Raw genomic sequence first — 24,008 nt, forward strand, 5'->3', positions numbered from 1 at the left:
GTTGGATTCAATCGCACCTTTCCAAGTTTAAGGGCACAGGAATGGCACAATGCCGCAGAATTCTATTAGACATTAAATTGTCATTTGGAGCCGTTTCAAAACCACTATGAGAGCATTGATGTTGATGGGGCAATGGGATCTTTTGAAACCACCAGATTGAAAGCTATAATAAATATGTGGATCCAATCAGGAGAGGTAGGGATGTGCGCTTGCGTTTGGCCTCAGGGCTGATGACCCTGGATGTTTAGCAGAAAGAGACTGAATGTTGGGTCTACTCCATGGAGCAGACATCATGTTTCTGCCCTCAGAGAAAGCCTTAAGCAACCCGACTGGGTATCTTTGTTCTTTTCCAGCTCCTTACGTGACGTACCTAAATAAAGACCCGTCCGCCCCGTGCTCTCTGACTGACGCTCTGGATCACTTCCAAGTGGACAGCCTGGATGAAATCATTCCAAATGACCTGAAGAAGAGTGACACGCCTCCTCAGCACGTCCCCCGCAACATCACCGTGGTCGCGGTGGAAGGCTGCCACTCATTTGTCATTGTGGACTGGGACAAAGCCGCCCCAGGGGATATGATAACAGGTGAGTCCAAGGCAAGTGCTCAGAGTTCCTGTCAATCTGCAGGTGAGAAATACAGACAATAAGGGATGAATGGATGCTGGATGAGTGGATGGATGGAAGATGGATGGATGGATGGGTAGATGGATGAAAAGTGGATGGATGGATAAATGAATAGATTGGATAAATGGATGATGGGTGGATGCAACGATGGATGGATGGATTGGAGAAATGGATGATGGCTGGATGCAAGGACGGATGGATGGGTGGATAAATAAATGAATGGATTGGAGAAGTGAATGATGGAAGGGTGCCAGGGTGGGTGGATCAGTCAGATAGCTAGATGGAGAGATGCATGGATGAACTGGATGGACGAATGCAGCTATTTTCTTTTAAAAGGATGGATCAGAGGCAGTAAGGGAAGCCTTGTAGGGCAGTATGAGGAGCACTGGATGGAAGTCAGAAATCCTGAACCTTAGTCCCAGATGGGTTTGTATGACCTGGAGCTACTGCTTCGTTTTCCCTGGACCTTGGTCTCCTATACAAAGTATCATTAGGTCTCTTACCCTGTAATCCTGCAAGTAGCCAAGGAGTCCACCGAGCCCCTTGTCAGATGAGCTCCTGCAGCATGGGTGATGAGAGTGCTCCTACTGTGTGCTTCCCGGGGTCATGATCAACCCTGGGGTCATGACTCAGGCTCTTTCCAGGTCTGCTCGGGGCTCCTGAATTCCTTAGGTGGGAACTGGATGTGATGGAGAAAATGCCCAGGGATCTTGAGCCTCCAAGATCTTGGTCTGTGAGATGTTGATGAGTTCATTCGACTCTGCCGAAGACATATTTGAGGATAAATTTGTTGAGATGAGTTCTTACACAAAAGAGTTAATGTTTTCTTTGGATAGACACCCTTCTTTTGCAAATGATTCCTTTTGGGTCAGTGAGTTATATAAGAGGAAGGAATGTGTGTGTGTGTGTGTGTGTGTGTGTGTGTGTGTGTCTCAGGGCTGGGGATGGTGGGATAAGCCGGAGTTTGACATATTATGTCACTACCATGCTGGTATTGATCATCGAATTCGAAATTTTTAATGTTCTTGCTTTGGGTCCCCAGAATGATCTCTTAAAATGAGGAAAAAAAAAAAAACCCAAGCACAACCAGAGAGCTAATTTTTTTTTTTTTTTAATGAAGTGTGCACTGCAGCACAAAAGTCAGGATAAAGGGCACAGGACTGAATGCCTGGGTGTTGTGCCAGGCAGGATGGAAGGGCCGTGGAGAGCCAGGGTGCAGATCAAGGGGTCTGAGTCTTGGTGTAGCTATACTTGCTGGGCCCCCAATCTATGAGTTGCTCGGGCCATTGGGGCCAGCTTCTGTGAAGTCCAGAATGTTCCTAATAGCAAGCAAATAAATCAATGGCAGGAGGAGAGCTTGTAGTCAAAACAGCCAGAAAATCCTTTTATGAACTGAGTATGATTTTATGAATGGCAGTTTTGAAAAGCAAGAGAGCAAACAGGGAAAATATAATCATGGAATACTTTATCTTAAGCTACTTAGCTTTTGATCTCTTGCATAACAGATGTTACTTAACATAAATATACCCCTGTGCCCTGAGCCACGGGGCTTCTGAGAAACAGAAGGATGGATACAGGATGAAAGGACCAGCCACTTTAGACGTGCCCCCTGGGCTGGAGCGTGAGGAGCCTTCGGAGAATTCCGGTAAATGTCGCTGGACTTAACTCCGACACAGTTCCTATAACATCCCATAGAGGGCGTGCTTCCGAAACACATGCTCCTGTTAGCTTTGCATAGAAAGCCTTCCGAAGCTCCCCAGAAACTGGGGTCATCTCATCGCCACATACCCCCACCATCTAATCCCAAACCAAGCCCCAGGGCCCTAATCACGAGCACTCATGCCACGAGCATAAATAATACAGCTGAGGTGTTATTGGGATTCAGGTCCCAATAGAAAGTTGTGCCAACTCCTGCCAACTGCTTATCATGGAATATTTCAGTGCACGACAGCCCTGTGATATGCAGAAGAAGCATGTTAGACCCTAGAGGCTAAAAGGGAAAAGCATGGGAGTGCTTCATCAGTTAATGAATCAAGCACCAGCTCTTAGCTGCAGAACAACGAGGTGAAGTGAACACCGAGATGCCGCCTAGACCCAAAGGGAAGATCACACTTTCGGGCCCACCGCAGGGCGTTTGGGTCCTGGTAGCTGCGTGAGATGCAGAGCACTTTGCTGATTTCCACCGGCGGTTCTTTTCTTTCACACGGGTCCTGGTAGCTGCGTGACATGTAGAGCACTTTGCTGATTTCCACTGGTGGTTCTTTTCTTTCACACGTGGTTGAGTCAGTGTGTAACCAAATGGTGGCCAAGCGACACGAAACTCCCGCAAAGTAAATAGGTCCACGACCCGCTGCCTACCCTGATCGGTCCTAATGAATGAAGCTGTCTCTTCATCAGCAGTAACTCTGTGGGAAATCACCTTCGTGGTGGTCTCTGAATCTTTTCAGGACTGGTTTTGATAAGAACAGAGAACGCAGGAGTTACATGTGCTCAGCAAGCACGTTTTAAAAATCCAGACACAAGGATGAGCAGGGAAACCTGAGTAGTATATGGGATGAAGTGCAGCGTTCTAATGGATATGAGGTCAAAGAGGATGAGCCGGGCTGACCCGTGGAAGCCAGGGCTCCTTGGGCACATCTGCCCCTGGCTGGACCCTTGTTGGGTACAGCGTCACCATCAGCTTCTGTGGCTTGATGTCACCATCTTCAGAGGAGGAGGGTACCCTATGGAGAGAGCAGCAACACTTCCCAGGTCCCATGAAATAGTTGTTGAAAAAAGAGAAGGAATTTCTCTGAAAAGGCTTCAGAGCCCAGGGCCCCTGTTTCGGCTCTCTGCCTGCTGGGGTGGAGCTATGTAACTCTAATCCACTCTTCCCATCAACAGAATGGCCCTTGGGGAGGCGATTGGTGAGAACAGGTTGCTGAATAAAGCCATTTGCCTCTTCGATGCCTTTGATTTTCTTCATCTTCTCCTTGACCTGTGATCTGATTCTTTCAGCCCAAGTTTTCCTTACAGGCTCATCCGCTTTGACCCAACATTAAAGATCGGAATTGCTTAAGGCATGGTCCTAAGTCACTTTCTTCTTCAGTTCAGTTCAGTTACTCAGTCATGTCTGACTCTTTGTGACCCCATGAACTACAGCACACCAGGCCTCCCTGTCCATCACCAACTCTTGGAGCTTACTCAAACTCATGTCCATCGCATTGGTGCTGCCATCCAACAATCTCATCCTCTGTCGTCCCCTTCTCCTACCTTCAATCTTTCCCAGCATCAGGGTCTTTTCCAATGAGTTAGTTCTTTGCATCACGTGGCCAAAGTATTGGAGCTTCAGCTTCAACATCAGTCATTCAGTCCAGTCCAGCTAGACAGTAGCCTCTTGCTCACCACAGCTAGAGAAAGCCTGAGTGCAGCGATGAAGACCCAGTGCAGCCAAAAATAAATAAATAAATAAATGTAAATGCTTATAAATATATATATATATACACATTTAAAAAAAGACATCTGCGTGGATAAAATCCTGGAGAGAGAAAACACAGGGTAAGAAGAAAAGCTTCAGCTTCAGCTGAAGGATTTTACCCATGCACAGGTCTTTTAAAAATGTATATATATTTACAAGCATTTAAAATTTTTTGTTTCTTTTTGGCTGCGCTGGGTCTTCATCGCTGCACTCAGGCTTTCTCTAGCTGTGGTGAGCGGGAGGCTCCTGTCTAGTTGCTGTGTGTGGGCTTCCCCTAGCAGCGGCTTGTTGCAGAGCAGAGGCTGTGGGGCACATGGGCTTCAGCAGCCACGGCCCGAGGGCTCTAGAGTACAGGCTCAGTAATCGTGGTGCGTGGGCTTCGTTGCCCCTCTAAATGTGAGGTCTTCCTGGACCAGGCATCGAGTCTGTGTCCCCTGCAATGGCAGACAGGGCCCTAACCACTGGACCACCACAGAAGTCCTGATGCATGTGGTCTCAGTGTCTCTTGGTGATGAGCCACTGGTTTGTAGGTCAGGCCCCAGCCTGTTCTCCTCTGAGCCTCAAACTGAAAAATCATATCCACTTGACACTATCACCCGTCGGGTCTCCAAAGCTTCTCAGACTCAGCATATCCAGAATCAGACTCATGATCCAGACACACACCTGCTCATCTGGGTTTTCTGTCTCACTCTCTGTCCATTCTTGCAAACCTGAAGTCTTTGGAGTCATCTTCCCATCTCCTTCTCTATTTCCCCTCTGTATTCAGTTTATCACTCAATCCCATCGCCTTTACCTTTCAGATTTTTCCTGCACGCATCCACTGTTCCCCATTAAGCACCCCAGTACCTAAGCTGTTGTGACCACTCACCTGGATATTGTCACAACTGTCCTGCTAGACCACCCCTCCATATACCACGCCTGTCTGGTCCTCCACTCAGCACCAGAGATACACGGAAGACAGTCTTGTTGTGTTGCCCCATGAATGTCTTCCTTTTCTCCTGGAATGAAAAGCAAAAGCCTTTGTGACCAAAGAGCCTTGCATTTTTTTTTTCGTCTGATGCTTCTTTAGCTTCGTTTCATGTCGCGCTTCCCCTCACCCTGCCACTCTGAGGCCCTCCTGGCTCCTGGTTCCTCCCTTGCCTGTGTCTTTGCCCAGGTATTCCCTCTACCTGGAGTTCTCCCCACTTCCCATCGTGCATCGTGACTGCTTCCCATCCTTTAGTTATCAGCCCGATTTCATGGTCCTGGGAAAGCGCTCTGCGTCCAGCTCTCCCCACCCGCCAGTGCCCCCAGCACTTAGTTCTCGTCAGGCTGTATAAACAAGCTGTATAATCATACTTGTCTGTCTGCCTTGCTGCTCCTGAAGTTTCCAGTAAAATGAATGATCATTTAATCTCTAGCATTTAGTATACAGTAGCCCTGACTTGCAGGAGGCACACAATAAATATTGGTTGAATGAATATACAGTAAGCACGCAATAAATATTTGTTGAATTAACAAGTATGAAACTTGGACCAGATATTTGACCTCTAAGACTCAGTTTCCTCCTGTGTCAGAATGGAGACAGACAGAGAAACCTAAGGTCAGGAGAATTCATCAAAGTAAAACCTGATCCAAAGTATTTGGCATAACGTTCGGCGCAGAGGAAGCACTCGGCAAATATTTCCTTCCCACGTAAGAGAGCAGCGTAAAGGATGTGTGATGCTGTGACAGGACGGTCACTCGGCCCCCCGGGGTGGCCTGGCAAGCTGGGCATGTATCAGGGCAGAGTCCACCTGCTGAGCTCCATTAACAGCGGATAAGGCAGAGCTGCCTGGCTGTTGTCACTGGACATCACGGTCGAGGGCAGGCAGAGATATGCAACAACTAGAAACCACAGGAGAGTCTATGACACGAAGTGGAGAGACCTATCGAGTTTGGGATCTTTCAGCCACAAGACACGGCACTCACCATCACAGACGCTTCATTTCACATGAAGGATAGTTGCGTATACTCTACCAGGAACTTCTTAGATACTTGTGTGGAGGTCACTGCTCTTTCCTTGTGCTGTGCCTTCATGGTTAGATGTAATTAGTTTCGAGGAAATGAGGAAGCCCGGGACTGTGGGAGATCAGGAGAAGGAAGAAAAGTAGGGAACCAGCTAGTCGTCAGGAAGTGTCTCTGCCGTTACCTGCATCTGGTATCGCCAGTGGGTACCAACGTTCTACCCCGTCCTGACCCAGCACACTGCTTGCTCCCCTTCTAGACTTCTCCCACAGAGCTGCCCCCACCCCACGGCTCCTCCCACCCTCCCCGAGTTACGCCTCTTGGGTGATGCTTCCTTGACGCTCATGGGGTTCCGCCTCCTCTCCTCCTGTAGGTTACTTGGTTTACAGCGCGTCATATGAAGACTTCATCAGGAACAAGTGGTCCACCCAGGCTTCATCAGTAACTCACCTGCCCATTGAGAACCTGAAGCCCAACACGAGGTATGATGCGTCCATCATTTATAAACAGAAAATGAGACCCGTGTGCATGGTCACGGGTATCCTTGGGTTGAAAAGGAAAGGCCTAACTAAAAGCGTTCTTATGGTTTCCTTTGAATTCTCTAGTTGTTTCTCATAGACTGAGTGCTTACCATGTGTCACGTACTTTTCTTCGGAGAAAGGGCTATGTGCTTTGTGATTGTTACGTTATTGTGTTTGTATTTTGTTCCCTGTATTCCAGAGACTGAAACTACCTACCATTGGGAAAGGAAGGATTGCTCTGTGTGTTGAAAGGGAATCCATCTGTTTGCAGTCACCAACATGGTGACTTTATGCAGCACAAGCTTCATATATGACATTAGTGGAGCAGCAATTGAGAAGCATTTTTTATTGAAGTCTAGTTGATTTACAATGGTTGTTCATTTCTGCTGTTCATACCCAAAAGTGATTCAGTTATGTGTATACATATACACACACATATACATACATAGACACGTTCTTCTTTATATTCTTTTCCATTGTGCTTTATCATAGGATATTTAATATAGTTCTTTTGCTCTCCAGCAGGACTTTCTTGTTTATTCACTCTGTATAATAATTTGCGCCTGCTAACTCCAGCCTCCCGCCCCATGCCGCCCCCACCCTTGCCAACCACACGTCTGTCTCTCTGTCTGCAAGTCTGTTTTTATTTCGTAGGTAGGTACACTTGCGTCATATTTTCATTTCCGCATATAAGTGGTATCGTATGGTGTTTATCTTTCTCTTTCTGACTGACTCCACGTCGTGTGATAATTTTTAGTGCCATCCATGTTGCTCCAGACGGCATTGTTTCATTCGTTTTTATGGCTGGGTACTGTTCCCAGTGTTCCATCGTATATGTGCACCATATCCTCTTTGCCTGTTCCTCTGTTGACGGATGTTTAGGCTGTTTCCATGTCTTTGCTACTGTCAATAGGGCTCCTATGAACATAAAGCTACATTATAGGCCCAGGCGTGGGATTGCGAGATCTCATTGTAATTCTATTTTTAGTTTTTTGAGAAACCTCCGTGTTGTTTTCCATAATAGCTGCACCAACTTATCTATTTCTACCAGCAGTGTAGGAGGGTTCCCTTTTCTCCACACCCTTTCCAGCATTTGTTATTTGTAGACTTTTTGGTGACAGCCATTCTGACTGGTGTGAGGAGTACCTCGCGGTAGTTTTGATTTGCATTTCTCTAATAGCTAGTCATGGGACCAGATGCCATGATCTTCGTTTTCTGAATGTTGAGCTTTAAGCCAACTTTTTCACTCCCCTCTTTCACTTTCATCAAGAGGCTTTTTAGTTCCTCTTTACTTTCTTTCTGCCATAAGGGTGGTGTCATCTGCATATCTGAGGTTATTGATATTTCTCCCGGCAATCTTGATTCCAGCTTGTGCTTCTTCCAGCCCAGCGTTTCTCATGATGTACTCTGCATAGAAGTTAAATAAGCAGGGTGACAAGATACAGCCTTGACGTACTCCTTTTCCTATTTGGAACCAGTCTGTTGTTCCATGTCCAGTTCTAACTGTTGCTTCCTGACCTGCATATAGGTTTCTCAAGAGGCAGGTCAGATGGTCTGGTATTCCCATCTCTTTAAGAATAGACTCTGGGAATTGGTGATGGACAGGGAGGCCTGGCGTGCTGCAATTCATGGGGTTGCAAAGAGTCAGACATGACTGAGCGACTGAACTGAACTGAACTGAATAGCTAGTGACGTTGACCATCTTTTCATGTACCTGTTGGCCTTGTGTACTTCTGTGGATAAATGTCTAATTAGGTTCTTTGGCCATCTTTCAATTGGATTGTTTGTTTTGTTGTTGTTGTTGAGTTGCATGAACTGGCTAAACATTTTAACATCTGGTACTCGACCTCTGTGATGTACAAGTTTGGATCATTCAAGAAAAATATATTTTACATGCTAATGTCAGTTATACGATGCATGGCTTCCTACATGGAGAAGTGGGTCGCCAGCCAGAGGGCCATCTGGGAGTGAGTCTTTAGCCCTCAGTGTGAAATGTGCAGAACTTGTCTCAAGGGTACAAACACTGTGTGTGTGCGTTTCCTATTTTATATTCTCTGGTCTTGCTGGTAACACCCACCATCCTTGGTGGGTGAACGTGGGCGGAACACCAAGGACGCGATGGTCATGCAGTGGTGTGCTTGTAAACTGGCTGTCTGGGAAAAAAAAAAGTAACAGCTGCTTTATGGTATTTGCCAATTTCAAGCTAGTCTGGGCCTGCAGAATTGCTGATATTTAACGATCGGCTCTCTGAGGCCTGTAGTATGGCTCCAGCACACCGTGTCACGTCCAGCCACCGTATTTCCACAGCAAAGTGTTCTGAATGATGTGACTTGGGCCCGAGGTCTCCCATTTTTTTATGCAGTCAGAGGAACAGAGAGGAGATTGGAACAAAATGCTCTCCTTAAACAGAAATGTTGAACCTTAAACAGAACTGTCGAAAGGGACAGAAACTGGACAATAGCCTTGGGCACCGAGAGACTTCTGAACTAGCGGAGAACTTTGCCCAGGGCTTGTTAATGCCCTGGGCTCACTTGAACTGAGCTTTCATAGACTATTACAAATTTTAGGATTCAGCAAATAAAAATATCAGGAAATTGAGAAAGCCCTTTTCTTAGCTCTTCCTTGATAGTAATGAAAAGTTGATTCATTAAACCAAGAACAAAACTAAAGAAAACAAAGCCAACATCCCTCTTTTTTTGTTTTTAATTGTGTTCGGAGTGCCTATTTTTACAGCACAGCCTCAGGAGCAGCTGAAGGAGGCCTTAGCAATGTTTGGCCTCCTGGCTGCTTGTAAATTCTGGACTCCTGCTGCCCCTGCCCCCACAGCCCAGTTTTCTTGTGACAGCTTTTGGTACCAAACTGATGTTGAGTTTTGAGTGCTGTCAGGGGATGGTTAAGTGGGATGGTTTATTCCTTCTTCCTATAGGTACGAATGAGTGTCCCCGGCTCACTCAGTGAGAACTTACTGTGTGCTCAGGGCCAGGTTCCGGGCTCTAAAGAGGGAAGACTGGAGGGGTGGGGGGGCCTACAACACACCATGGCCGCTCATGGTGCTCACAGTCTGACAGAGACTGATGTTTGTAAACATGTAGATGTGGACTTTCCCTGACCAGTATCCTGAGAGACAAGCACCCTGTGCTGTGAGTGTGTAACAGGGGGCTTTTTTCCCGAGCTCGAGGATAAGGGGCGGTCAGGTCAGGCAGATGCACAGCATTTGACCTGGAGAAGGTAAGTGAGCTGTCAAGTTGCTTGAGGCAGGAAGGGTGTTGCGAAGCTGGTGTTTTTGAGGAAGAGCAGGAGGCCGATGCGGTCGGGGGGATGGAGGAGAGAGGGGGCTGGCGGCTGGACCAGCCGGTCACAGATGGGCCCCAGTGTCCGCTGAGGCTTGTGTCCTGTGTCCACCCATGCTGGGGGCCCTGGGAGACGGACTGGGAGCAGCAGCGGCCACTGGGGCTTCTCCCCAAGTGTGGCCTTCCCTTCTGTCGTTCTTTGGAGGGAGAATGCTCCCTGGTTTCCTCCTATGAGGATTTCCTTCAGACCCCTCTGTGCCTGCATGCGTGCTAAGTCACTTCAGTCATGTCCAACTCTTTGTGACTGTAGCCCTCCAGGCAACTCTGCCCACGGGATTCTCCAGGCAAGATTACTGGAGTGGGTTGCCATGCCCTCCTCCAGGGGATCTTCCCAACCCAGGGATCAAACCCACATCTCTTGTGTCTCCTGCATTGGCAGGTGGTTTCTTTACCCCTAGCGCCCCCTGGGAAGCCTAAAGAATACAGATCTGTCACCATGGAACCTATTCAAAAGAAGGTACCAGAAGCTTGTATAAGAAGGCAAGGCATGGGATGCTTTTGTTACTTAGGTGACATAGAGACACTTCAGGGTATGAAATATTTATTTTAGTCTGTAGAAAAAAATGTAATGTGCTTTTTGAAAAATTTGCTTTTTTTATAATACCATATTGTTTTTCAGCTTGGCATATGTAAACTTACTTTGACACAGTAGGTGGAGTTCAAATGGAAATAACGTAACTGTAGAATTGGGCCACGTGGGCTTTGTGGAGGAATGGAGTCATTGTGCAGCAGGAGGGTCGATTGGAGAATACTTAGGTTTCAGTGTAAAACAGAATGGATACAACTAGGAAACTGGAGTAGGCTCTCCCAGCCAATGGGTCACCCCTCTACCATCGCCTCTACTGCACAGGGCGCTTCCCTCTGCCAAGCTGGGGAAGTGGTACCAGCTTGCCTCCAGGGATGGCCTGAGAAAGATGCAGCAAAATAAATGTCCCCGGTAACCTCTGAATATCAGTATCACACCCTAGGTCTTGATTTCCTATTTTTTTTTTTAGGGAAAAGGCGTCTGTAAAGTTTGACTGTTACCGTTGACATATGCCAAGCCCACTGTTTGAACTGCCAGCGGAGTTTGCCTTAAGTAACTCCACGCCCGCTGAGTTAGAAGTATGCACAGTTGAGAACAACACACAGTGCTGAGTGAATTGAGCTTTGGGACTCATATGTTCTTAATTGTGCATATCTTTTTTTTTAATGAAATTTTAAAAAGGATTCTGTCCGAAATGAGATGTGAATATACTTTCTTGAAAAGCTTAAGAGAAGACTTGGTTTTACCAAATGGACTTTTTCTTTGCTCTCTCTTAATCAAACCCAAAGTCAAATACCTCTGTGTAACTGTGAGGCCAGAGGCTCCCCTGGGGACCTCAGCTCAGATGCTCGGTAGGCTTGGTGCCAGGGCAGAGGTGCAACAGACATGCACCTTTGCTCTCTGGGTGTAAATAGTTCTCCTTTTAAAACTTTAGTGCATCTTAGTCCGTGTGATCTGTGTGTCTGACTTAAACATAGGATTTTGTAACACTGAAGTGTAGCTCCTGGTGCCCAGAAGCCAAGGCCCCTTCTGGACTCTCTGAGGTGGTGGACACACTCCCCTGCCCAATTTTTTTTTTAACCCTCTTTCTTTACCTGGAAGCAGTTAGGGACTGTATGTATTAGTTGCTCAGTTCTGTCTGACTCTTTGTGACCCCATGGATGGTAGCCTGCCAGGCTCCTCTGTCCATGGAATTCTCCAGGCAAGAACACTGGAGTGGGTTGTCATTTTCTTCTCCAGGGGATCTTCCTGACTCAGGGATCAAACCCAGGTCTCCCACATTGCAGGCAGATTCTTTTATCATCTGAGCCACCAGGGAAGCCCCAGTTAAGGACTAAGAGGGCACAGATAATACCTAGAATTCCAGGGGGCTGGACAACATAGAGATGAACCATAGGTAGAGTAGGTCTCAACTGTGTCGGCTTCCAGTATTTTCTCAACACTGCTTTTGGTCCCGTAGCTCACGAGAGTCCAAAGTAAGATGCTCTTGGACTCCCGACTGAACTGGCTTATCTCCTTCTAGATGAACAGGCTGATTCGGGCCATGTGCTTTCTAGCACATTCTCTGTTCCAAGACAAAGATTAATCTCCGGCAGAGCCTCTGCAGGCCGTTTCCACTTCCCCTTCCTGGACTTGCTTCTCTTTCCTTGAGGCACAGAAGCTGGAGACTCAGTGATTTTAAGGCTCCAGGGTCAAGCGTAGCACTTGTCCTGTGTCCAGAACATTGCTGTCACGTTAGTTCCCCCAAGGAGGCCAGCTTCTGGACTGGCTCAGCCTCCCCCTGCCAACAGCAGGTTGCATCATCATCAGTCCATCAGACATTTATACAGCACGTCCAGGGGTGAGACTTAGGCTAGAACTGGAATTCTGCTCAGTAAGCATTTCTCCCTGCTCTAGCTTCTCCGTCTTGCTGGTGGAACTCAAGATGAGACAGGAGGGGGCCATACCGTCCAATGGCAGGCCTGCAGGGCGTGGCCTGCATGGGGCGGGTGAACCCTGGATGCTCTAAATAACACACACAGTCCAAGTGACCTGTTTGCCTAGTCTGCCCCTCCGTTCCTAGTGGGAGCATGTCTATGCTGTTCATTATATTGTTCTGAAAAGTTATTCGAAAATGAGAAAGTTTAGAAATAGCATGAAGAAATAGCGGTGGTGTATGCATTTGTGAAAAGATAAGACTCGAACCCTGCCACAGAGTAAGTGCTCAGTAGTTTGGTTGTTTGTCTCATTATACAAAAATCAAACAAGGTTCTCTTTCAAACTATGTTTTCTTCGAATTTCAGGTATTATTTTAGAGTTCAAGCCAAAAATCCTCACGGCTATGGACCTGTCAGTTCTTCAGTTTCATTTGTTACAGAATCAGGTATGGATGACTTCATGTTCTTTTTTTCTGTTTTCCTTAAAAACAAGTAATCTGAAATCAGGTCTACAATAGAATAAAAATGGAAAAGTAAAACTTCTGTTTAGTGAGTTCATATTGGATATCACTTTATAAGATAAACATGATTTTCTTTCTGCTAAGTTAAATCTTGGATAATAAAAGTAGTCTTCATTGGAACTGCTTGAAAAGTGAAAAGAGCAAATTCCAATGAAAAGGGAAGAAAATCTAGTTCTTAGCCATGTGGGAAAGATAACTTTGAATCCGTCTAGTTGCAGAGGTAATTTCTTTATTGTTATTGCAAGCAGCCGAAGTGCACACATGTGTGATCTGAGGGGCAGTTGCTTCTTTCAATCAGTCAGATCTCTAGGATGCTTGCTTTCCTAGGAGACAAAGATATCTCTACTTAATATGGAGGGTTTAATTAAAATGCTATCCATCCTGCAAGCAGTGTCACACAGAAGATGTCCCTACTTTGGGTTGCTGGTGTGCAGAGCTCTCAGACCCTTTGGTGAAGTGTTCCATGGTCATGGTCTGAGGCAGTGTACACAGTGTCCCATGGTGGGTGGTCATGGTGTGAGGCAGTATTCACAGGGTTCCGTGGTCATGGTCTGAGGCAGTACTCATAGTGTTGGGTGGTCATAACCTGAGGCAGTACACACAGGGTTCCATGGTCATGGTCTGAGGCAGTACACACGGTGTCGGGTGGTCATGGTCTGAGGCAGTACACACAGGGTCCCGTGGTCATGGTCTGAGAATACACACCACTGGTTCATGGTGGCAGTTCCTGGGTTGGCAGCCTCTCTGTACAGGAAGCCAGGTGGGAGAGTTGGTGACCATGGTCCCAAGACAAACATGTACAGGAGCCCAGCAGGGTCAGCTCCACACTAACGTGGTTCTCGCTTCCATTTGGTTAGATCATTCCCTACATGTAGCTTGACCCCAGAACATTTGCCTTTGGAAGATATTTTTAAATGCAGTGATTTAAATCTACTGAATCAAAATATATGGAAAAAGTCTTTTTGGAGAATATGCTTTATACTGGAAATGTTGGCAAAGGACTTCAAAATTGGTGTTTTCACGTGTTTCATCTAAGAAGTGTGTTTCTCATTAGTAATTAGAAAGAGTACAAGAAAACCTTTATCAGTGGTTAATTTGCTACAATAATGTGTCTATGGCTGAATTTCCTAAAAATAACATGGTCTTTTGGCAACTATCAGAATTAACATGATCAACGTCTATAGAAAAAAACCCAAATAATTCAAATCTAAATAGTTATCAAGAAACTGAGGGCTGAAATTGGAGAGTAGAAAGATATAAATGTAACTTCTGAGACTGTGATATAGTACTTTTAAAGTTTTGGCATATGCCAAATGAATATTGCACTTTATTTATCTACTGCAGCTTGGTTAGCCCTTTCAGTTACAAAAAAATTCCATAGCTATGTGGCTCCATGACATAATAGTGAATTCAGCTGTTTCTTTTTCATTCTACAGATAATCCTCTTCTTGTCGTGAGGCCACCAGGTAAGTTTCTCTTCTGGATAATCTTGACATTCTAGTAATAAAGTTGGATATTGAACATGAGATTGTTATGGTTACTCACAAGTAGAGATGCCAAACCATTTTTGTATTGTCATAATTTTCCAACAACTTCTGTGGTTTCTTTGCACCTGCTCTCCTAATCTAGGGAAAAGAATGGTCCGGAAATTGTTAGATAGGGTCCTAGTAGACAATAGCTGGGCTTCCCTGATAGCTCAGCTGGTAAAGAATCCACCTGCAGTGCAGGAGACCCCTGTTTGATTCCTGGGTTGGGAAGGCCCCCTGGAGGAGGGCATAGCAACCACTCCAGTATTCTTGCTTGGAGAATCCGCATGGACAGAGGAGCCTGGCAGGCTATAGTCCATGAAGTTGCAAAGAGTCAAACACGACTGAGCGACTAAGTACTCCACAGCCCAGACAATAGCTATAAAAACCATTGTGGGCGGCCAATAACCTATGAAGCGGTAACTATTTTCCTAACCTCCTTGAATATTTCAAATTGCTGAAAAGATAGCAAAATGGATTAAGAGTACAAAAAAAGTTTACTTTGTTTTTCAAATAAACAGAGAAAAACCTATTGCCTAAGTTCAGGACAGGTCTTAGGAGTGACAGGAACAGTAGGCATCTGTGCTGAGGGGTTTTGAGGGTGGGGAGGTAGGATGGTATGACCCCCCAAGGTCAAACTTGTCATTATAGCTTATGTTCCTTGAGGCCCAAAGGCTTTTTCTTACTCTGAGAATCCTTTATGGAAATGCAAATAGTTCAGATATCTTCAGGTGTGAGGAACTCCCGAGCTGTACTTCAGTACAAAGAAAGAAGAGAAGAGAGAGCGCACCCATCGGGAGATGGGAAAGCTGCTCAGAAAAGCCGTGCAAGGAGGGCAAGGCCCAGTGAATAAGCCGACATGCCTGGTACTTTGTACGAGAGCAACCACTGTGAAGCGCTGTGACTTGGAAGCTGTGCTTTGTGTTGTCCAGGCGGCGAGCCCATCTGGATCCCGTTTGCTTTCAAACATGACCCTAGCTACACGGACTGCCATGGCCGACAGTATGTGAAGCGGACTTGGTACAGGAAGTTTGTGGGAGTCGTCCTCTGCAACTCGCTGCGGTATAAGATCTACCTCAGTGACAACCTGAAAGGTGGGTCTTTGGGGGTGGCGTGCTGAGGGAGGGTATGAAAAGTTTCCAGTTGATCAGATACCAGCTTGACATAGCGGGTGCACCAGAATGCAGTTGAGGTGTGGACCGGTCATGTCTCAGTCTGGCTCAAATGCCAACCAGTTTTGCAGGCTCTATGCTAGAGTGACTTGTTTTCACATGGGTACTCAAGAATATATGTATATATTTTAAATCGACTACTTTTTAGGAATGAAGTCCAGAATTCTATTAGAAAATCAAAGGCCATTTTTTTTTGTTGTTGATTCTATAACAGTAGGCATGCGTGTGAGCTGGAATTATTGAGGACAAGTCCACACTACTGTCTTTGCCACTGGCACGACTTTACAGAAAAAAAATGTAGATGGTGAAACATAGATGAGCTGCTCTATTTATTCTGTGTCCAAACAAAAATTACATTGTTTTCATCATGGTAGGGGATTCAAACAGAGAATAACATACGTACTTTGGACTACTAACATTTCAAAATGCCATTTCTACCCAGCTGGCTTTGACTCACCCACCTACACATAATTGTTTTATATTTCAAAATTTACACAACTTTTATTCTTTTAGCATACATTAAAAAAAAACTTTCCTGCACCTGGTTTATATTTTATCATAGGTCAGTTATTTTGTTCTTTTATTTGTTGCTAGTGATCATCATTTCTCAATAATGTCAAAATCTCCCCAACCATCCCCCTCTCCAGCAATTTCTCAGTGCTATGCCTTCCCAACAAGCAGTGTCTGTTTCTCTCTGCTTTTTCCCCACTCTCCCACACTGCCCTTTCCCTCCTCTGCTTCAGAATTCCTGGAAGAGGTTACACAGCCATGTCTGGTATTGCAGAGTTGAGAGAAACAACTCGGCCCTACCTACTGTGCAGCTCTGGTTCAGGACCAAGGACAGCACCTCCTGCTACGGATACACCCTACTTCTAGTTTCCTAGGAAAATGGGTCCCACTATTTTTATACATATTCATGCTTTTCATAATGGTTTCATAAAGTATTCTGTGTCAGAACTTCCACATTTTTGAAACCATAGAGTAGAAAGGTCTCTCATTTATTGGCTGAAAATGCCTATAATATTCATAGTTTCCATTTAAGGAAATTTGCTAAGTATATAGCATACATGATCTCAATAAATCCTTACAATGCTTTGAAATCAGTGCCATCATCACCATCTTTCAAACATGGGAAGTGTGACACACAGAGTATAAGTAATGTGCCCTCTTCAGTTCAGTTTATTCGCTCAGTCATGTCTGACTCTTAACAACCCCGTGGACTGCAGCATGCCAGGCTTCCCTGTCCATCACCAACTCCCAGAGCTTGCTCAAACTCATGTCCATCGAGTCCCTGATGCCATTCAACCATCTCATCTGCTGTCATCCCCTTCTCCTGCCTTCAATATTTCCCACCATCAGGGTCTTTTCCAATGAGTCACTTCTTCCCATCAGGTGGCCAAAGTATTGGAGCTTCAGCTTCAGCATCAGTCCTTCCATTGAATATTCAGGACTGGTTTCCTTTAGGATTGACTGGTTGGATCTCCTTGCAGTCCAAGGGACTCTCAAGAGTCCCACAGCTCAAAACCATCAATTCTTTGGCACTCAGCTTTCTTTATGATCCAACTCTCACTTCTGTACATGACAACTGGGAAAACCATAGCTTTGACTAGATGGACCTTTGTTGACAAAGGAATGTCTCTGCTCTTTAATATGCTGTCTAGGTTGGTCATAACTTTTCTTCCAAGGAGCAAGTCCCTTTTAATTTCATGGTTGCAGTCACCATCTGCAGTGATTTTGGAGCCCAAGAAAATAGTGTTTCCATTGTTTCCCCATCTATTTGCCATGAAGTGATGGGACTGGATACCATGATCTTAGTTTTCTGAATGTTGAGTTTTAAGCCAGCTTTTTCATGCTCCTTTTTCACTTTCATCAAGAGGCTCTTTAGTTCCTCTTTGCTTTCTGCCATAAGGGTGGTGTCATTTGCATATCTGAGGTTATGGATATTTCTCCTGGCAATCTTGATCCCAGCTTGTGCTTCATCCAGCCCAGCTTTTCACATGATGTACTCTGCAGATAAGTTAAATAAACAGGGTGACAATATACAGCCTTGATGTACTCCTTTCCCAATTTGGAACCAGTCCATTGTTCCATGTCCAGTTCTAACTGTTTCTTCTTGACCTGCAGAATTTCTCAGGAGGCAGGTATGGTGGTCTGGTATCCCCATCTCTTTAAGAATTTTCCAGTTTGTTGTGATCCACACAGTCCAAGGCTTTGGCATAGTCATTGAAGCAGAAGTAGATGTTTTTCTGGAATTCTCTTGCTTTTTCTATGATCCAGCAGATGTTGGCAATTTGATCTCTAGTTCCTCTGCCTTTTTTAAATCCAGCTTGAACATCTGGAATTTCTTGGTTTGCATACTGTTGAAGCCTCACTTGGAGAATTTTGAGCATTATTTTGCTAACGTGTGAGATGAGTACAATTATGTGGTAGTTTGAACATTCTTTGGCATTGCCTTTCTTTGGGATTGCAATGAAAACTGCCCTTTTCCAGTCCTGTGGCCACTGCTGAGCTTTCCAAATTTGCTGGCATATTGAGCGCAGCACTTTCACAGCATCATCTTTCAGGATTTGAAATAGCTCAACTGGAATTCCATCACCTCCCCTAGCTTTGTTCATAGTGATGCTTCCTAAGGCCCACTTGACTTCACACTCCAGGATGTCTGGTTCTAGGTGAGTGATCACACCATCATGGTTATCTGGGTAATTAAGATCTTTTTTGTATAGCTCTTACATGTATTCTTGCCACCTTTTCTTAATATCTCTGCCTCTGTTAGGTCCATACCATTTCTGTCCTTTTTAGTGCCCATCTTTGCATGAGATATTCCCTTGGTATCTCTAGTTTTCTTGAAGAGAACTTTTGTCTTTCCCATTATATTGTTTTCCTCGATTTGTTTGCATTGATCACTGAGGAAGGCTTTCTTATCTCTCTTTGCTATTCTTTGGAACTCTGCATTCAGATGGTTATATGTTTCCTTTTCTCCCTTGCTTTTAGCTTCTCTTATTTTCTCAGCTATTTGTAAGGCCTCCTCAGACAACCATTTTGCCTTTTTGCATTTTGGTTTCTTGGGGATGGTTTTGATCACTGCCTCCCATACAATGTCATGAACCTCTGTCCACAGTTCTTCAGGCACTCTGCCTATCAGATCTAATCCCTTGAATCTATTTATCACTTCCACTGTATAATACTAAGGGATTTGATTTTGGTCATACCTGAATGGCCTAGTGGTTTTCCCTACTTTCTTCAATTTAAGTCTGAATTTGGCAATAAGGAGTTCATGATCTGAGCCATAGTAGCTCCCAGTCTTGTTTTTGCTGACTGTATAGAGCTTCTCCACCTTCAACCACAAAGAATATAACCAATCTGATTTCAGTATTGACCATCTGGTGATGTTTATGTATAGAGTCTTCTCTTGTGTTGTTGGAAGAGGATGTTTGCTATGACCAGTGCTTTCTCTTGGCAAAACTCTGTTAGTCTTTGCCTGTTTCATTTTGTACTCCAAGGCCAAATATGCCTATTATCTCTTGACTTCCTACTTTTACATTCCAGCCCTGTATGATAAAAATTACATCTTTTTTTTGGTGTTGGTTCTTCAAGTTTGTGCAGATTCCTAGATCACCTGTAGCATTTTTGGGTCAGTCACTGACTCATCAAATTCCTTTTTGCAGATACATTCTACAGCATTGGGGACAGTTGGGGAAGAGGTGAAGACCACTGTCAATTTGTGGATTCACACCTTGATGGAAGAACAGGGCCTCAGTCCTACATTGAAGCCCTCCCTAACATTCAAGGTAATGTGAACAAAGGCCTGACCTATTACACTGGGGTGTGGGGAGGAGGGCCAACATAAGGAGAAAATCCACGGTATCTCTGCCTTTGGTTTACCATTTGAAGATGGATGTAAGCAGCATTTTTGATCATAAAAATAAGGAATCAACAAAGTACTCCTACCATGTTCTGTATTTGGAGTGAGCCTTGGAGAGGTGGCTCAGACAGGAAAGCATCTGCCTGTAATGTAGGAGACCTAGGTTTGATCCCTGGATTGGGAAGATCCCCTGAAGAAGGGAATGGCTATCCATTCCAGTATTTTTGCCTGGATACTTCCGTGGACAGAGGAGCCTGGAGGACTGTGGTCCATGAGGTCACAAAGAGTTGGACCCAATTGAGTGACTAACACTTTCCCTTTTACTTTGGAGAGGTAGGGATACAGAGGAATATAAGACCTTATCCCTACTGTCAGGAAACATAGTCAGAATTGGAAAGAGAGGATAAATATATGAAAGGTAACTGGAGCAGACAACTTAAAGTGCAGACAATGGCAAGTTGTGTCACATTATTGTCCCATTATCAGGTAATTGTGCAGATTATAGTCAGTCTCTGAGTTCAAGAGAAGCAGGCCACTTGAGGCTGCCAGGGGAAGTTCTCATAAGAGGCAGAGTCAGGGCTGAGTCATAAAAATTCATGCAAAGATTAGAGAGTCTTCCAAGTGGAGGATGGCATGAATAAGAGTGCAGAGAAAGAAAAAATAAATAAACGCAAACCAACCAGGATATGTTTCAGGAGACTGTGTATCAGTTATTTCATGATGGCCTTGTAAGAGGAAATGCATATACTCATCTCAACGTTAACAATTTGTAATACATTATTAACTCCAGTAAAACAAGTAGATTAGGCAGGGTCCTCCAGAGAATCAGAACCAGCAGCAGAAAGATAGAGACAGAGAGACAGAGAGGAGAGAGAAATAGAGAATGAGATTTATTTTAAGGAATTGGCTCATATGATTGTGGAAACTGGCAAATCCAAAATCTACAGGGTAGCCCAACAAGGCTGCTGGAGACCTAGGGAAGAGCTGATGTTGCAGTTCAAGTCTGAAGGCAGAATACCCCTGTCCCCAGGGAAAGTCGGTCTTTTTCTACTAGAGCCTTCAGCTGGTTGGATGAGGCCCACCGCATTATGGAGGCTTCATCACTTGCATGCTTAGTCACTCAGTCATGTCTGACTCTGCAACTCCATGGACTGTAGCCCTCCAGGCTCTCAGTTCAGGGAATTCTCCACACAAGAATACTGGAGAGGGTTGCCATTCCTTCCTCCAGAGGATTTTCCTTCCCAGGGCCTGAACTCACATCTCCTGTGTCTTCTGCATTACAGGTGGATTCTTTACCACTGAGCCACCAGGGAAGCCCATGGAGGCTTTGTTACATAGGTACAATTGGTGAAAGCATTGACCATGAGTGACTGAACTCAGTCTCTGGCTCCTCTCTCCTCCCTGAGGTTGGGGGTGGGACGGAAGCCCCCACCGCATATTCCCATGGTTGGTTCTCTGGTGACAAGCCCTTATCCTCAGGTGCTTTCCAGAAGCCACTTCATTAACATAAGCCCACATGTGGTTGAAGAGGCTTATTATGAAATAATCATTTCCCAGACATCTTTATTGCTCTTCAGTTCAGTTCAGTTGCTCAGTCACGTTGGACTCTGCAACCCCATGGACCGCAGCACGTCAGGCCTTCCTGTCCATCACCAACTCCTGGAGTCCACCCAAACTCATGTCCATTGAGTCGGTGATGCCATTTAACCATCTCATCCTCTGTCGTCCCCTTCTCCTCCTGCCTTCAGTCTTTCCCAGCATCAGGGTCTTTTCAAATGAGTCAGCTCTCCGCATCAGGGGGCCAAAATATTGGAGTTTTAGCTTCAATATCAGAGTTATTGCTCTTACCACTCAGGAAATTCCAAGGGTTTGGGGAGCCTTGTGGGGATGAAAACCAAATATCCATTTTCTATTATAAATCACAGTGTCACAGATGCATTTTCTTTCTCTCTCTCTCTCTTTTTTTTAACCTTCCAGGCTACTATCGCCAGTACCGCCAGGAGCCAGTCAGCTTTGGCAACATAGGTTTTGGAACTCCCTACTACTACGTGGGCTGGTACGAGTGTGGGGTCTCCATCCCGGGAAAGTGGTAACTGCAGGAAGATCGTGCTGGAAGCTCACCCTGCCGACCCCCTCATTAACTTGAGTGAGGGCCTGTGAGCAGGAAAAGAGGCAGGGTCCCAAGCCCCCTGCTGTCTCCGGTGTCAGCAAGGCCACACAGTGGACACTGGACACTCCAGGCGTCTTCAATCTGGAGCTCAGTCCTACGTCTCGGCCTGGACCACACACCGGCTTCAGTGTTGCTGTTAACTTAGCTTCTCTACAGGTTTTACTTATAACAGCATGTCCCAGAGATGGCACAGACACTCAGCTATGGGGATGCACGGTACAATTTTCATCCTTTTTAGGCCCAAAGTTCAGATGCTTCAGTATCTCCAGGGATCAGTATCAACATGCCCAGCTCTCTTCATGGAACACCACCCGCTTTCTTTTTTCTCACTGGACTCCTCCCAAAGTAGCTAAATTTAAGCTTTGGATCCCTCTCTATGCAGTAGAACTGAATTATTAAAAACACCAGCAAAGGAAATGTAGCCTACTTAAGATTTATTCTGTGGACTTACCCACCGCTAGACCAAATGTATCAAATCTTACTTGTAAATTCTCAATTTTGAGATATATATATATGTATATATGCATATACATATCTACACTCATCTGCAAGGACATTGATTAAAATCGCTAAATTTGTACTTGTTCACTCGATACATGTGTGCGGGACTTCTTGGAGCAGAGGTGCTGTTTGCGAACATCTTTTTAGAAGGCTTCAGAGAATATGTACTCTGTATAACACGGCCAGAATGGAAAGGTGTGGGTTCTTTCCATGAATGCTGCCAAGCCCGGGAAATGACTGGGAAGCAGTGGTGCTATGAGCCAGTAGCAAACTGAGTGATTTCCACCTTCCACACCCACGTGAAAAATGAACCGGAGGGCTGTGTGAGGACAGATCTAGTGTGTTTCCAGATTAAGATTTTAGGTCCCAAATGATTTTAAAATCCAGTTTAAAAAGACTTCTTTCCCCTTTCCTGCCAAGCCCAGTGTCTCCTCCTCAAATTATAAGCATCTTATCCTCCTCAACTGCAGAACAAGAGGGTTTATGTAGAAACACTTATTCTAATTCTTCTTAAAATATGGTGTTCTTTGCGTGTGCATGGTACCTCTGTGTCCTCGGGCAGCTCTGGGGAATGAAGTGTTTGTCTTCTCCTAAGTTTCAAGGTAAAAGACAGTAGTGGCGGGGGTGTGGGAGGGACTTCCCTGGTGGCCCAGTGGTTGAGAACCTGCCTTCCAAGGCGGAGGTGTGGGTTCAGTCCCTGGTCTGGGAACGAGGATCCCCATGCTAAGGTGCAGCTAAGCCCACACGCTGCAACTAGAGAAAGCCCGCCTGCTGCTATGAAGCCCCAGTGCAGCCAAAACAATTTTAAAAAGAAACAAGAATCAGTAGTGGGAACAAGCCAGGGGCGGACACAGTTCTGGAAGCCAGGAGCTGTGCCACTGTGTAAACGATGTAATGGTGTGAAGTGGCTCGCTACTGGAGTCGGTTATTTTTAGTGCCAGAGCCAGGTGGAAGTGAAGCCTGATGTGTCTGGTAGGTGTGAAGGTTAAAAAGCACAAGGAAACAAGTCACTGCGGATCTTTGTGATGGGTTAGCAGGAGCGGACGTTTTCAGCAACACCCACAATCCCCTCCTGCAGTTAATAACAGTAGAGAAAATGCGGGCATTCTGATGGCTAGGAAAACACCAGGATAAAAATCTTCTGGGTTTCTGAGGCTTTTGTACATAAAAATGGAATTATGAAAAAGGGAATGTCTTTTAAAACACCTATTTTTTCACACTAACCTTCAAACATGCTTCACAATGCCAAACCAAAGATAAGAACTTTAAAGATAAGTGAATTTTCCTTATACACCCATCTTTGTTATAGGGCCTCCTGAAGAAGAGATGGGGATCAAGGGCCCAACATAGAGATGCAGGCACCTCTCCCCTGTGAATCACTATTTCACACACTAAACCGTGTTTCTGGTCAGCCTCACCCCAAAGGGCTTTATACTTGTTTCATACACGAAAGAACACATTTACCACAGAAGGATTTACACTTACTTCACAGAAATCCAAAGATTTCAGTGGCATTCACTCAGGCAATGTGTTTTGAGCTCCTCCTGGCACCTTTGACTGTATTTGAATCTAGACATCTGAACTTTTATTACAAAGAGATGTTTCAATTCTTTATGGAAATTACTGCAGAGGCCAGATGATCGCTCAGCCAAAACAAAAACACTGAATCTATGTGAAGGTGATAGTGTTTCCAATATTCCCTCCAAATTAGGTTATGCAATAGTTCAAACACATCCACAGAGGTTACATGAAGTTTCTAGAGCTGTGAGGTCTCGGAGGACATGTTTTAGGAGCTCCATTGGCAGCAAGATGCCAAGAAGGGCATTCAAGATTGTAGAGGGTCTGGAAACCATTCTGTGTCAAATTAGGATAAAATG

At 45.2% G+C, this 24,008-nt stretch overlaps 1 protein-coding gene across 1 annotated transcript in view; it reads left to right on the forward strand.

The window, feature by feature from the left end:
* The window catches only part of FNDC1 (fibronectin type III domain containing 1), a 109,985-nt gene extending 87,762 nt beyond the window's left edge, over positions 1 to 22,223 (forward strand). The window contains exons 17-23 of the mRNA XM_070376973.1: positions 354 to 584; positions 6,440 to 6,548; positions 12,746 to 12,825; positions 14,337 to 14,366; positions 15,359 to 15,520; positions 19,264 to 19,386; positions 21,438 to 22,223. Of these exons, the coding sequence (XP_070233074.1) occupies positions 354 to 584; positions 6,440 to 6,548; positions 12,746 to 12,825; positions 14,337 to 14,366; positions 15,359 to 15,520; positions 19,264 to 19,386; positions 21,438 to 21,553 (851 nt within the window). The 3' untranslated portion in view covers positions 21,554 to 22,223. The remainder of the gene's footprint in view (positions 1 to 353; positions 585 to 6,439; positions 6,549 to 12,745; positions 12,826 to 14,336; positions 14,367 to 15,358; positions 15,521 to 19,263; positions 19,387 to 21,437) is intronic.
* Positions 22,224 to 24,008: the final 1,785 nt, after the last annotated feature.

The sequence above is a fragment of the Bos mutus genome, chromosome 9 (assembly GCF_027580195.1).
Source record: "Bos mutus isolate GX-2022 chromosome 9, NWIPB_WYAK_1.1, whole genome shotgun sequence".
NCBI classification, from domain to species: Eukaryota; Metazoa; Chordata; class Mammalia; order Artiodactyla; family Bovidae; genus Bos; species Bos mutus.